The sequence below is a fragment of the Ambystoma mexicanum genome, chromosome 12, assembly GCF_040938575.1.
Source record: "Ambystoma mexicanum isolate Mex_15411 chromosome 12, UKY_AmexF1_1, whole genome shotgun sequence".
Classification (NCBI taxonomy): domain Eukaryota; kingdom Metazoa; phylum Chordata; class Amphibia; order Caudata; family Ambystomatidae; genus Ambystoma; species Ambystoma mexicanum.
In genome coordinates, this window is record NC_090936.1 from 435290504 (window position 1) to 435304675 (window position 14172).

A 14172-nucleotide genomic window follows, 5' to 3' on the forward strand; every position below is an offset into this window, starting at 1 on the left:
AGAAGAGAGATCAAGTAGGATGAGGACAGAGGGAATGTTAGAGTCAAGGTTGGAGAGCAGATCTTCACGGATGTTCAGGAGAGCCGTTTCCGTGCTTCTGGCCGCTCTGAAACCAGACTGGTGGTCATGGAGACAGCCAACAGAATCAGAATGAAGATTAAGCTGAGAGATGGCCAGCTTTTCCAGGAGTTTTCCCAGAAATGGAGTAATGAAGATTGCGTGATAGTTAGCCAGACAGCAAGGATCACCGGTGGGTTTCTTGAGAAAAGGATGCACAAGGGAGTGCTTCAGAGGGGAGGGGAAGGATCCTGAGGCAAAGGAAAGGTTGCAAAAATCGACAAGAGCCGGAGCAAGGGTGTCAATGTGGTCCTTAATGGTTTTAGAGGAACAGGGATGAACTTGTTTTGACGAGGCTTTCATCGATCAGACTTGTCTAGCGACCTCATCAAGGGAGAAGAGAGGAAAGGAAGAGAAGGAGGGGGTGGTTAAAGGGGGGTTTACAAGCTCAGACTGAGGGAGAATAGGAAGGGGGGAGGGTGGACAAGATGTCCTGGGTTTTTGAGATAAAGTGAAAGGCAAGGTCAATGCAGAGAGCCTGGGAGGCAAGAGGAGGGGTAGAGACTGCAGCAGGGTTGTCAAGCTCCTTGCAGATTTTAAAGAGTTTGGCCGAGTTGTTAGATGCTGCAGATACACAGGTTTGAATGTGGACTCTCTTCTTGGTGTGGACAGAGAGTCGACATTGCCTTTGGAGCAGGCGACAGGCCAGTTTGTCAGAGGATGAACAAGAAGCCCTCCATTTCCTCTCAGCCACTCAACACTTACGTTTAAGTGTCGCTAGGTCGGAATCATACCAGGAATTACACTTGGCTTTGGACTTCAAGTGGATCCTCATGACAGGGGCAAGAGCATCAAGACTATTAGAAATGGAAGAGGAGAGAAGGGACAGAGTTTTGTCTGGGTGTGAGTCAGCCAGAGGAAGGCGGGGGGGGGGGGAGAAGGTGGCAGCGAAAGCCTCAACTGACACACGCTCCATAGGTTGGATGTCCGAGAAGGCAGGTGGCAGTGTTGGGGTGAGCTTGGCTTGGGGGGAAGAGAGTGAGAGATGAGAGGAGAGAAGGCAGTGGTCACTCCAGGAGAGAGGAGTGGTCAGCAGGGTTAGAGAGGGGGAGGCCAGAGGAGATAAGGACATCAAGTGTGTATCCAGCAGAGTGCATCGGGCTAGAGGGGAGGATAGAGAGGGAGAGGGAATTGCAAAGGTTGCGAAAGAGCAGAGATGAGGGACAGGGAGACTCGAGGTGGATGTTGAGGTCACCAAGGAGGAGGAGTTGAGTGGTAGAGGTCAGGAGGAAGGAGGAGAGGTCAGCCCACTCAGAAAGAAAAGAGGTGATTTGCCCAGGGGCCGGTAGAGAGTAGCAACAGTAAGAGTGGCTAGGAGAGATTGAAAGCCTGCAGACAAGGCATTCGAGAGAGGAGTAAATATGAGTGGGGATGATGCAGGAATCCACTCAGGAAAGGTCAGGGCTACACCACCTCCGGGCCGGGAGGGTCTGGGTGCGGAGAGGATGTTGTAGCCATCAGGGAGGAGAGTGTCAAAGCTTGTGACAGAGCTGGCTGTGAACCATGTCTCCGTAAAACCGAGGACATCAAGGTCCAGTTCTTCAAGGAGGTGGCAGATGTCAGAGGAGTGTTTGACAGCAGAGCGAGAGTTGAGAGTGGCAAGATGAAGGTTGATGGCCTTAAAGACCTTCCGGGAAGGGGTACAAATCAGAGGTACACCCTGCAGAGTTGTGGAGGTAGCCTGAAGAGGGGAAGGGGAGGAGGGAATAGTGGGCAAGGTAGCCACGGAATGAGAGGAGTGGACAGCCAGTGATGAAAGGAAGTTGATGAGGTGAGGGAACTGCCTGTCGAAGAGGAGGAGGAGATTGGCCCGAGGACCTTGAACCATGACAGCGCAGTTTAGGTAGGCATTAAGGATGACTCTGGAGGAGTCGAATGAAGCCATGAGGACTTCCCAGCGAGTGCCACCATTAATGGGAGAGGAGGAGACAGGACAGAGCACAGAGATCTTATGGGGGGTCTATAGATCTGGCGTAAAAACAACAAAGAGGATGTCGGGTGAGTGTCTGTCTGGAAGAGGCGCTGGTATAGGTGTCGGCGATAGGGAGACTGGGGTTGGAGGCCAAGATATCCTCTTTAAACTTCTTCTTACCAGACTTAGTGAGAAGGGAAGGATAGTTGAGAGTTAGAATGGATGGGAGAAACAGAAAGCGCCATGAGTGGGAAGAGAGGAGGCAGAGGGAGGAGTAAGCAAGTAGAGCGGTCTAGAGCAGTCACTGGGCTAGCAGGTTAAAATCAATGACCAAAAGTTCAATTGCAAAACACACCCAAATTTGACTTTCCACCAAAAGCAAGACACACCCAAATTTGGCTTACAAGTTAAATGAGGGCCCAGCAGTTAAGGAATTTAAAGTGGGAGACAGATGGTAAATTAAGTATAGAGACAGCTTCAAATGAGTACATAACAGGGAGGGCTGAGAAGTTCCCGTCGAGAAAGGAACTACAGGGGAATCAAGAAGGAGGGAACTAATCCATCCAGAATATGGTAGGAGAGACATGGTAGTCCAATAGTCCATGGGAAGCAGCATCAGGGAGGGTTGGGCTGTAGCTGGTGTCTCATCAAGCGGCCTGTAAGCAGACAGGGAAGCTGACAGGGGCCTTAGAGGTGGGCCTTGGAGGCAGTGGGCTGGCTGAAGCCAGCCAGTCCCTCACTGGTGCTCAAAAGCACACTCTCCCACCAATCAGGGAGAAGGATGGAGGCAGATACCTCAAACAGCAGTGCTTCCTGAGGAGAGAAGGCCCAGGCGGCCATGTTGGAAGCACCACATGGTGCAGGGATATGTAGACAGAAGAGATCAGAAAACACCTAATCCATGTGCAGGGCAGCACATACAGTGAGGCAAAAAGCAGCCCCGAAGCCCTATGATGCAGCGCTATAATCACGGCAGGAAAAAATAAAAAAAAGACTGAAACGTCGAGACTGAAACACATTGAGCCGGTAATTAACTGTTCATTGATACTGGAACCACTGTGCCCTGTGTGAAGAGTAGCGGCGGTGGAAAGACGTAACTTGAAATTATTCTGAATGTTTGCGACAGTGGAAGGTGAAGATGACCGCATAGAACTGTGCTCATTCTGTTTGTTGAAATGATAGCTGTTGTTGAAGTGGGTGCACTTTGCAATTTGGACAGCAGAGGGCCACCTAACACTGATAAATTGCATCAGCTGAGTATGCCCGTGTCCCCTGTTATCACCACTAGAGGGAACGGCTGCCTTACGCATACAATAAGACTTCAAGTTCATCTTCCAGGCGAACAAAATGTGTATTTCAACAATGAAAACATACAATTAGCTGCAAAAAAGGCCCAAGACGACTTCAATTTAATGTATTTTATGATCTCATGTCTACTTCAAATCATGCTGCATGTGAATGGTATTACTCCGACATCCCTCAACATTATATATTTGAGTCCAAATTGGCCTTATGTACTATGTCGAACCTTCAATGGATTCTGTGAGATTTTGAAGTTACTACTCCTCCACGTAAAAGGAGCAAGACCCTGTAAAAAAATGTTTTCTATTAACTTAAATTACATTAAAATGCACCACATAATATATTTATACTCTGAAAATGTCTTCCTTTAAACATTAGCCCATGTGCACAGGCTTTTCCACTAGTTACCCATAAATCGCTATGTAGTAAGGCAGTCACATCAGCAAGTAGTAAAATCGTTCAGCACATTGCCCATTGTCTTCTCAAGACAGGCAGCAAAGACCTGCTTGTAATACCCCAAGACTAAATGCATCAGGGTGTAGGTTATGTCCATTTTGCATGTGCCTTCCAAATGGTGGCACAAGCACCCCAAAGGCCTCAGGGGAAGAGCTTTGTTGCTACCATCTAGGAAGGCCCAAATCATCTTCCTTTTAGAACCATGTGTAATGTTACTCTAACGTTACTCACATCTCGTAGCACTAGGATGCTCTTCGTGGGTTTTGTGCGCTATTATAAAGATAGAGATATGTGAGCCAATGGCTAATCGTAAACATTCAGTGTCTAAGATTGGATAAAGCTTCACCTTCTGCTAACAACACACCTTTGCAGTCTCTCAACAATGAAGGGCCACATTATATGCCATGGAATAGATGGTGAAGTGGGACCAAGTGGCTTCAGCACCCAACCCAAACACTGGAGTGTGGGACAGGAACTGTAGGTGAGCAAATAAACTAACCTTAGGAGTAAAGAAATGTGGAATTTGGAGTTCATATCTCCCTATAAAGGAGAGAAATTCTCTCGTGGGTGATTGGGCCTAGTCCATAATCAAAGACATGGATGAGGAGATCAATGTAACGTATGCATCTTCTAGTGGATGTGAATCTGCCTGCAAACCAAATGGGGAGGGGGCTCACTTCCTGGGCCTGCGTTTAAGAGCAATATCCATGCCAAAATCCCACAGCCCTCCATAGCCAACAGGTATCCCATTTATACAAAACGGTCACTCTTCAAAGAGGCAGATTCTTCATCATCCTAAACATACATGTTCAAATTTCTGAATCAGTTCCAGGCACTACAATCAGCCCTTGTAGGTGCTGCTTGGTCACAATATCGCCTGTATGCCTCTAGTATCGCTATCTGCCAGAGTAGGGACAAGTCAACCCTTAGGAACTCAACAGAAGAGTAAAACAAAGACAGTCTGTGCCAAACAGATAATGGAGAGAACCAAGGTTACCTTTAACTGAACCTTTACAAATGCACAGACCCCGACGTAGAACTTTCCGTTGTTGAGATCAACAAAATCTGCAATGAGAAAACAAGAGTGCACTTAGAACAGGGTCTGAACATGTCCACCTTAAGTTGTACAGTTGCTTCAAATGACAGCATTCAGCTATGTGCTGCTTTTGTTTCATTGAGTGCACATGCATTGTGTATGCCCGTAAAATGCTGGCTCATTTGGATACTGCCTTCACTGGGACGTATCTGCATTCCTCTTATAGCGGGGTCAGCAGCCTTGCAACTATTCTGTAATATCTGTCAAACTGATATTTGTATGTGGACATTTTTAAGGATCTGGTTGTTTAAAGGTCTTATTCATACACACCCTTTAGGGGTGCCAAATGGAAACATTAAAACACTGGAGCCTGCTGTGGGGAGGGCAACCAAAGATAAGGGAATCTCATAGAAAGCATGCTTTGAAGCGGCCTTGAGCAGCACAACATTTTACAAAATACTTGGTAACAAAAATACCATATACTTTACTCTTAAATTAACGCAGCCTCTCTAGTGCTACTCACGTTAGCCCAGATGCCCAACTGCTCACAATAAATAATCTAAACTGCATTCCTACTGCTTCTCTTATATTGTACACATCCACAACTACAACAAAAGCGGCTTCTGTCCTTCGGTATGCGCACACAAAAGGGCATTTCTGCTTCCCATTAACCTCCAAGCAGGATGCAGCATTATCCATTCAGCCGCTCCCAAATATGCATATTGTATTCAAGCTCGCATAAATCTTTATAATGAGACTCCTCTGTTCTAACTCTTATCCTACCAAACTGGACCTTTTAGCTACTGTTATGTGGCTCTAGATGCAAGAATATCATTCTTGCCACAAACACCCTTCTGTCATCCAAAGAGCTGCTGAAACAGATTATGCCAGGACACCACGCCCCACAATAGACAAATCTCAGGGTCACCCAAGTACAAGCTCTGAGCCCTGTGACAGAGGCTCAACAGAAAACACACGATTCATCAATTTAAAGATCAACACTTTTTTTCAATTTGTCAGAATAAGTGTTAAAGCAGGTTTTGTACCATCTACCAATGGCACTACAAACACTGACCTTAACGGGGGGCTAACACTCCTGCAATGAAAGGAAAGCCAAACCTCTCTTAAATGTAGTTAACATGGACAAAACAACAAGGCTCATACAAGGGTACATACAATAAGTCCACACACATCTCTAAAATAAAATACTCCACATTGATATACTGAAAATAATTATTTTAAAAATAAAATGTATTAAGTCACCCATAGAAATCTAGCAGGTCAAATATGTACTTAAGATATGATACACAGCATTAAACAATACCCAGCATATTCTAAAAACATCAGTAATTGTCTTAAAGGATTCTCACTACCCCACTGCCTAAATATGACCCCATTACAACCTACCTTTAGCACTCGCCATTGACAACCTACTTTCCCAGACAGGGCATCACATCATCAGAGATTCATCTGAATCTCGCGTCATCGTCTCCGACTCCCTAAGTCGAACTACACGGTAAGAACACATTGACACACCATTTATTATACATGTAATTATCAGCACACTTAGTCTCTTGCAATGAGCTAACCATTCCAATTCTCCCTTTTCTTTCCTTCTTCGCTGGTTCATTCTCTCAGTGAATATGATTGATATCCAAGAACCCATCATGGGTGCTATATAGGTTTGCATGTTTGCCTACACCAATCCCATCATGTAACATGATAACGTATATTGCTGTGTATTATTATGTTGTGACAATGCTCGCCAACCCTCTCACATGATGCAGCTCACTACCAACTCCTACTCTGGAATTCACTACTTTGGGTGTAATACCAATGCCCATACATATTGTACTGTGTCATTTTACTGCTCAAAGCCTTGAAGACCCAGGAGGGTCGAAACACGTGTTGGCTGATACCTCAATTAAAACAACATCCAAGAGCGACTTCATCTGACTAGAACCAATTCTTATTTAAATATCCAAACATTGAATAAATCATTGACCCAGCGTCTAAGTGAACAAGGTTCTACCTTGCTCTTATACAAACCAATTCGAGATGGAGGGGCGTTGTCTCCTAAGAACCCCATCACTGGCAGCAGTGTCCCACTCATAGTCCAAATGATCAGTGCAGTGATCTATTTATCCTAGTGCCCAACCTCCACTTCCTTATTCCCAGATAGAGGTAACGGCTGGAGGCACTGAGATGTCCCAAGTAGTAGATCGTGCATGGTATTGGTGCCCCAGACCCTTTCTAGGAAACGGCATAGGCCCACAGCCAAGCAGAAGATCCTGTCGGTAAACGATGTGTGACAGCAGTAAACAGCCCAGACAATGATTCCAGAGAGGACAGCTAGAGCCGGTATATGTGTGGGGAGAGCAGGATACTTCAGGAAGCCCAGACTGGACCTTACTACTGAACAAACAAACTGGGTTATGGCCAATACACTGTATCCAGCCAGTATGACTAACTAAGGGCTTTAAACAGCTGGAAAATCTCCTCAGGCAGGGCAGCACACTTGCTTCTTCAAGCAGCAAAACAGGAAACAGAAATGGAAGCAGTTACCAGGCAGGGCCTTACATTCACTGCAAATATGGGCTGGCCAAAGCCTAGCCAACCAATGACTAGAGAGGGCAAAGGGTTAGATGAACAGCCATTTGGGTTGATCAGTAGTACTGCCACATAGCCAAAGGTTCCGACACAGTAGCGAAATTAGACATTGAATTAGACTTGGCCAAAACAAGTTTAAACCAGTTTGGAGGCTGCCACTGTGGGCTCACAAATAGCCAATTTTAAGACCACCTCCTGATTTCCCTGAGCAAGGGGAGCCTTAAACTACAAAATGGTTGAGAGCAGGATTTTAAGAAATGCATGCCAATGGTTACCAAAAATCTGTACTAGGCTACCAATGCAGTAAAATGGCTTGCATCCCTAGTGACGAAAAAGCTCAAGTAGATCTGCCACTAACCTACTCCATAAAACCTATGTAGGGTGACAATGAACATAGGACAAACATGGGGAACCTGATTGGCAAACCTGTGAGTGGGTGCATTAAAGGCAACCCAATACCGTATAGTAAAAGGTAAGGTAAAAGGGTCATAATAGCAGAGAGGCTGTCACGACCCACATCCAAAAACCCCTCTGGCAAGCCCATGCACCAGGAGAGGTCTGGGCTCAGGTCTCTTATAAGCCTTGGCATCCACTTCTTAGGCCCTCTTGGAGCCAGTCCTGGCACCTATGGCGCCAGGCACATACACAGTGAAAAGACATGTGCTTAGGTGGACTACTTATTTTGAAGCTGTCAGCCAACATGGAGGCATCCACATAGCTTGGCTCCTAGGAACCAAGCTATGCGGTATACTGTTTTGGGTGTGGTAGCCTAGGGACTACTTTACCTGGACTACTTTCTTGAAACTATTTAAACCAAACCAAAATTGGATAACACACTTCGCGTTACTTTGCAATCTTGCAACGTGACGCTCTCTGTGTCCAGCTATACCCGCGAACCTCGGAGAAGCAGAACCTGCAGGGAGATAAAAGAAACATCATGAGCAACAGCATCTTACCTGCAATCTTCATCTTTAAACGCCCACAGCTCTTGCGAACCGCTTCCTTGGATCAGCGCATCTTCCGGACCGAAGGATCTGAAAAAAGGAAAGAAGCAAGGTATTAGAGACAGCACAATATTACAAACTGCTCCAAAAGGCTTACCTGGTAGGTTGCCCCTCAGCCGGCATCGCCTTGGAATTCCACACGCTGGGCGAACACTGCGAACTATGAGAAAAGAAGAGAAAATAGGTTAGAAAAGGCAAGATATCGCTGCGCGTAGCGCTTACTTACTGCATCGTAGTGCTCATCACACGCCACCATTTAATGGCGAGGCCCAACTCAGCCAACACGCCACGCTGAACCTCCGCATATCTAAGGAAGAAAAAGAGACATTATTAAACCAAGAAAGGCATGCAGGAATAACAACACAATACAAAAACAGCGATAAGACCTACCTGAAAGACATCAAACGGGCCGGCGTCAGTGAAGTACCTAGATCGCATTCGCCCACGAAAGACAACGCGCCCCTGCCAAGAAGGCAGGACGGAGAGCACACCTAATTCAACAATAAGGTGAGGAAAGGGCCCAGAAGGGCTGAAGTCATACGGGGTGGGGTGGTGGGAGGCTAATTGCCTCGGTTGGCCAGTCTTGAACATCGCCTCCTGTATTTTCAGGCAGAACCTCCTCCACAGTCCACATCTGGGAACCACTGAGAAGGATACCAGCGTCCAATTCGGCTGGGTGGTGTCCCCTTGGATACCAGGTGAGCGTAACAGAGACAGAAGGAGAAGCACCTCTGGCCATCAAAAGAAGTCACGATCCCCCAAACATTGAAGGAAAAAACAAAAAGTTGTGGGTCCTAAAAAATGTCCCTCGAATCCCCCAAAATAGTAATTCTCTCTTAAAATGAGTGATGAGTAACCCCTATAGGGTGTTTGGGAATTAAACTAGAAATAATAAGGGTTATAATGTGAAACAGCGTAAGGCTAGGTTCACTCAAAGTGTTGCAAGGGCCTAACTATGGGAATACTGGTCTTACCCAGGGCTCCCTAACAAAAGAATAAGTCTTATTTCTGGGACATAGCGTCCTGCCCACTACTTGAAACTGTCCTAACAGCAAAAAAACATCTTCCCCTTTGCTTAGGGTAATTGCCAGTCCTAGATATGTTCATCCACAAGCCATAGACCGCGCCCCTCAGCCACGCCAATAATTTCAACACACTTTTACCAGCAAGTACTTCTTAGCCATTCATTGTGGTTTTTGTCAGGCTGTGTTATCACCCTACAGTCAGGGGTCACCCTCAGCGCAAACAGTGGTTAGTTTCACACAAAATTGCCATGCCCAGGGAGTCTCACTCTCTGGCATGTTCTCCCACCTAGGGCAGTCCGGTAGCTTATTCTTGGTAGATTTTCAGACCTTAACTTAACCCTCTTGTAGACACATGCATAGGTGGCATAAAGGTAGCATGGGGGTGGTATCTGAGCACAATGTGCCAGGGACATGCTCAGGTGGGCAAGGGAGAGCTTTTTACTATCCTTTTATATACTCTTACCACCTGTCGCGCTGCCTCTTACCGGTCTCTATGGCTCTGATAAACCTGTAGTTGTTGCACTGGAAAAGAGGAGGCGGGGGGAGGGGCGTCCAGGTACACAGGGTAGCAGGCAGAATGGATGCAAGGACAAGGGTCCCAATTTCTCATACAGGTAAATAAGGACGGTATCAAAAAAGGATATCAAGGTATTATTTACAGGAGGCAACACAAACAAGACAGTGCTCTCCTTTTTTGTTGTGAACTGAGCTCTTTACTTTGCCTGACTTCCTGCCTTGCCATGGGTGTAACCGGGCAAAGCTTTCCCAGTACACCAGCATTTTGTTGCTTGGTATTAAAGAGATTAAAAACACAAAATGCTCCGTTATCAGATACCTATAAACCTAGGTTAAAAGCACACAAGTCTCTATTAACGGATACCTATAAACCCATCTACCACTAAAAAAAGAACACCAACCATAAGCAGCTGCAATCTTGAAAATATAGAAAAGATAAAGTGTGCATTTTATAAAACAATCTTTGGAATAAAGAGTTCTAGTCTTACTTGGAGGGAAGAAGCCTTTCGAGGGCTGCATGAGGAGATATTCCCCTTATGCAGCTCTTAAGACTCTTGGCAGCAGTGGGCTGTGCAGACAATCTTAAAAGCCGGCCCCTCAAATGGCCATAGTCCAGGTAACCCAGGCCGCTTTGCTGGGACGCTCGAGTGATGAGGAGGAGGATGGGGCCTCACAGATACCAGTCTGGGCCATGTGAGGAGGGCATCCCTGAGGAAGATGCAGCAGCAGAAGGTATGAGGGGCCAAGTCTGCCAGGTGTGGCACAAGCAAAGGCATGAATGCTGGGGGCCTAATCACTGGGCCATGTTGCTGAAGCCACCCAAGAAATATGGCTGCTGTGCAGGGGTACTGGGAAGGAAGGGACATGCCCCACTACAGTGAAGTCCTGCAGTGCTCCCAGTTTTCCAGGGAGCGCCTGACAGAGATCAGTTCTGGGCTGCGGCAATGATTTGTGCAGTATCACTCCAACTTGGCTGCTGCTTCGTTGATGTAGTTCCGGGTCGTGGTGGTGAAATGAGTGGCACCCCCACAGGTTTACAGGGCATCATGTTGGATAAAGGCTAGCTCAAGCAGGTACTTGGCTATTTAACGGGCCTGCAGTGCGGAAGCCAGGGCAGTACTGAGCTGAGCACCACAACTGGACCCTTCAGTAGTGAGGGCCCAGTATAACAGTAAAAATGGCGTTCTGTCCCAGGCATACTAAAACAAGCATTCTTATTTTAAACTGTCCCACACAGTGAGGGACAGTTCATCTGCAGGCAGGCAGGGAGGGCAGCCTGTACCATTTAAGGCACTAACACATTTCCTTTTAAGGGGGAAGGAGCTACATAAGGGTCTGCTCAAACCTGCTCTCCAACTCACACTCCTCTCCCAAGTCTGACTACTGGTCTGCAACCCAGTCAGCAACAACTACAGCAGAGCCATGTACTCTTTTAGAGTACCTCTTGATTGGCTTGGTAACCTAATAAAGGTTTTGATTTGTTAGTCCATGGTCCTGCATTACTCTCAGAACATGATTGGCTCTTCCCTCTGTGTGTTCCCTTTTAATTGTTCTCTGCCTTTTATTAAAACATAGCACCTGTGGCTAATCATGACGACACTGTTGGAAATGAGTCCGAGCTAGTGCTGGTATAGTGGCAGCCGAAGGATTAAAACCGCCAAGTCTGCCATTTAAAAGTCAGGCAGAAGTGTGGTGGCAGCCTCAGATTCGACTGCAAAGGGTTACGTCTCCCCAACGATTCCATGCAGGAGTGCAGCATCGGGGAAGCAAACTAAGCATGTGTTACTAAATCGAGAATCAGCTCAGTGATGCGCTCATGAATGGGAACATGGAAGCTGATGGCACAAGCAGGGGCTCCTGAAGGGAGGCAGTCATGTGCATCAAGTATCATTAAGGTGGAAACTTGTATAGGGCTTTGGGAAAAGGAATGTCTTTCCATAAATGGTAACAGTCTAAACTGAAGGCTTTGTACATTATCTGTTTCCATAGATAGTAACCACGAGGGACTGGTATAGGAAATATGCTTGGCAAACCCCCAGTTTACCTACACTAGTTCGTACATTGCCTGGTGGTGGGCCATCCCTGGTCCCCAGAGCCTCTCGAAGCCCAAACCTTTTTAACAATGTGGCTTTGTCACAGTGTTCCTTGATCGAGGAGACCATTTATGCTCCTTTATGCTGCCTTTAGTCACAGTTTAACGATCACTTCTGTCACAACAACACCATGACCAAAGGAGTGACTGCGTTTATGAGAGCTCACAGCTACTTTTCATTTCTACAGTTTACAAAAAAGGAACTCTCTTTCAAAGCATCGGAGAAAATTGTTATGTAGTATCCACAACCTGAACAACTTCCCAGATGGAACTTGGATCTCAAGTCTGTTATGAAGCAAACCCAAATTTAGGCCTTGCTCTTTGTTGTGTAGATCCTATGGGTCCTGTGTGAAGGTTTGCTTTTCCAAGCAAATATTTAAAACATATGTCTGCGTACCGTGGAGGTGGGTTGGCAGGCCTGGCTGTCTGTGGACATGACATGAACAGAACAGAGCCTTAACAGCAAGAAAGGGGGAGATGCATACTACTGAGAGGAGTAGAAAGGGGATGTGAGATAGCGCTGATAACAGTGCTAACGTCCCGCGGTCATTGTCGCATTTGAATGAGGAAAGCAGAAGATATACAAATCAGTCACAACTTGAAGTCTGTACAAAGATTTTAAAATGGTGGCAGGCCATTTGAAAACATCCCGATTTTCCTTTGGAAGGGGGACAGATTCACATGGGAACTAACAATGAAACGATAAATGAAAGACCAACCAACCTATATCAAAGAGGTGGAAGGTCGTAAGGGAGTGAAATACCTATCTTAAAGGCTGTCTGGAGGAAGCATATAAATTACTTTGGATACCAAAATCCAGGAGGGAAATACTGAGGGGAGATTATTCCCACTGGCAGGAGACTAAAAGGTATGCCAGAGGTCATGGATTGGTATGGTGTCGAGACACCTGCTGAAACATCCCGGGGAGACCCAGATAGAAGATTGCCCTCAGGCTGGGCTCTTGGGCTGCATGGGCACACAGTGGAGAGCACGACAAGGAACCAATGTTTTCCCCATGTTCTGGAGCCCCTTCCTGCATTGGTGCTCTGGCCCAACACAAAAAAAGAACCAGCTGCGCCATGGGCTCTGCTCCTGCACTGAGGCACAACATACACAAAGAAGCAAATAAAAAAATAACTGCCTGCCTCCAAGGACGTCCCCTGGCAGCCTCACTCCACCTGTCCACAGAGGGCTCACTGGAGCAGCAGCATCTTATTAAAAGAAAGGTAAACAAAATTGCCCTTAACCTGCTTGTATGTTATAAATAGACACAGTCACCACACCACCCTCCAACAGCCTGCATACAGCAGGCCTTATAAAAGGAAGAGACTGGGAGGCACAGTTGCGCAGCTGCAATATGGCTGCAGCCCGATAACCTGGGAATTTGTCCATCTTTGTACCAACACATTTGCTCATTCTCTTTGCCCCTTTTGATATCCCACCCAGTAAGGTGCAGAATGAGACATGTCTTCTTTGTTGGCATAAAAGGGCTGCAGATTTATTTTCACAACATAATAAACTCAAATCACTGCAAACAAACTTTGTGAAAATAGTTCTGAAGGTGCGGCGACTGCTCCATGTCCAAAACTTGCTTCCCCCTTTCCCAACCAAGTCCACAGTAGGCCAAAGCTCCCCCAACCATTCTTGTCTGAGCCCCGCCTGCCCTTGCAGGTGTTCCTGGGCTGGGGGAATGCCGTTTATTCAGGGGAAGCTGAGCCCTCATTGCTACCACCAGCGCCCCTGGCGCTTAGGCCCACAAGAAGCGCTGGTCCCAAGAAGAGCAAAGACCCTTCCGGCTTTCCCACGGCTCATTCTGAGTCTCTACCTTGCCACTGGTCGCCAAAACACTGCCTCGCCGTTCTGCAAAATCAACATCCAACAGGTCCTTTCAGTGCGGCAGGCGTCCTTCTGCTCAAGCTGGATTCTCCTGCAGCAGGACGCCAGCCGGCTTATATGCAGCCTGGCACGCCCCCTCCTATTGTTGCCTTTCAACTGGCATTTCCTTGGTTGTGGTGCACTTCCCGCCCCTCAGGCTGCATCTAGCACACCTCCCCCTTAAGCAGGGAGGAGGACCCTGCCTATTTTATTAGGGCACCTCCTCC

The 14172-nt window shown here is 46.8% G+C and overlaps 1 protein-coding gene across 3 annotated transcripts in view; it reads right to left on the reverse strand.

The window, feature by feature from the left end:
- The window catches only part of RAD52 (RAD52 homolog, DNA repair protein), a 632693-nt gene that overhangs the window by 237746 nt on the left and 380775 nt on the right, over positions 1-14172 (reverse strand). For all 3 annotated transcript variants that reach the window (XM_069628612.1, XM_069628610.1, XM_069628611.1), the window contains exon 5: positions 4785-4852. In XM_069628612.1, coding sequence (XP_069484713.1) covers positions 4785-4852 — 68 coding nt within the window. The remainder of the gene's footprint in view (positions 1-4784; positions 4853-14172) is intronic.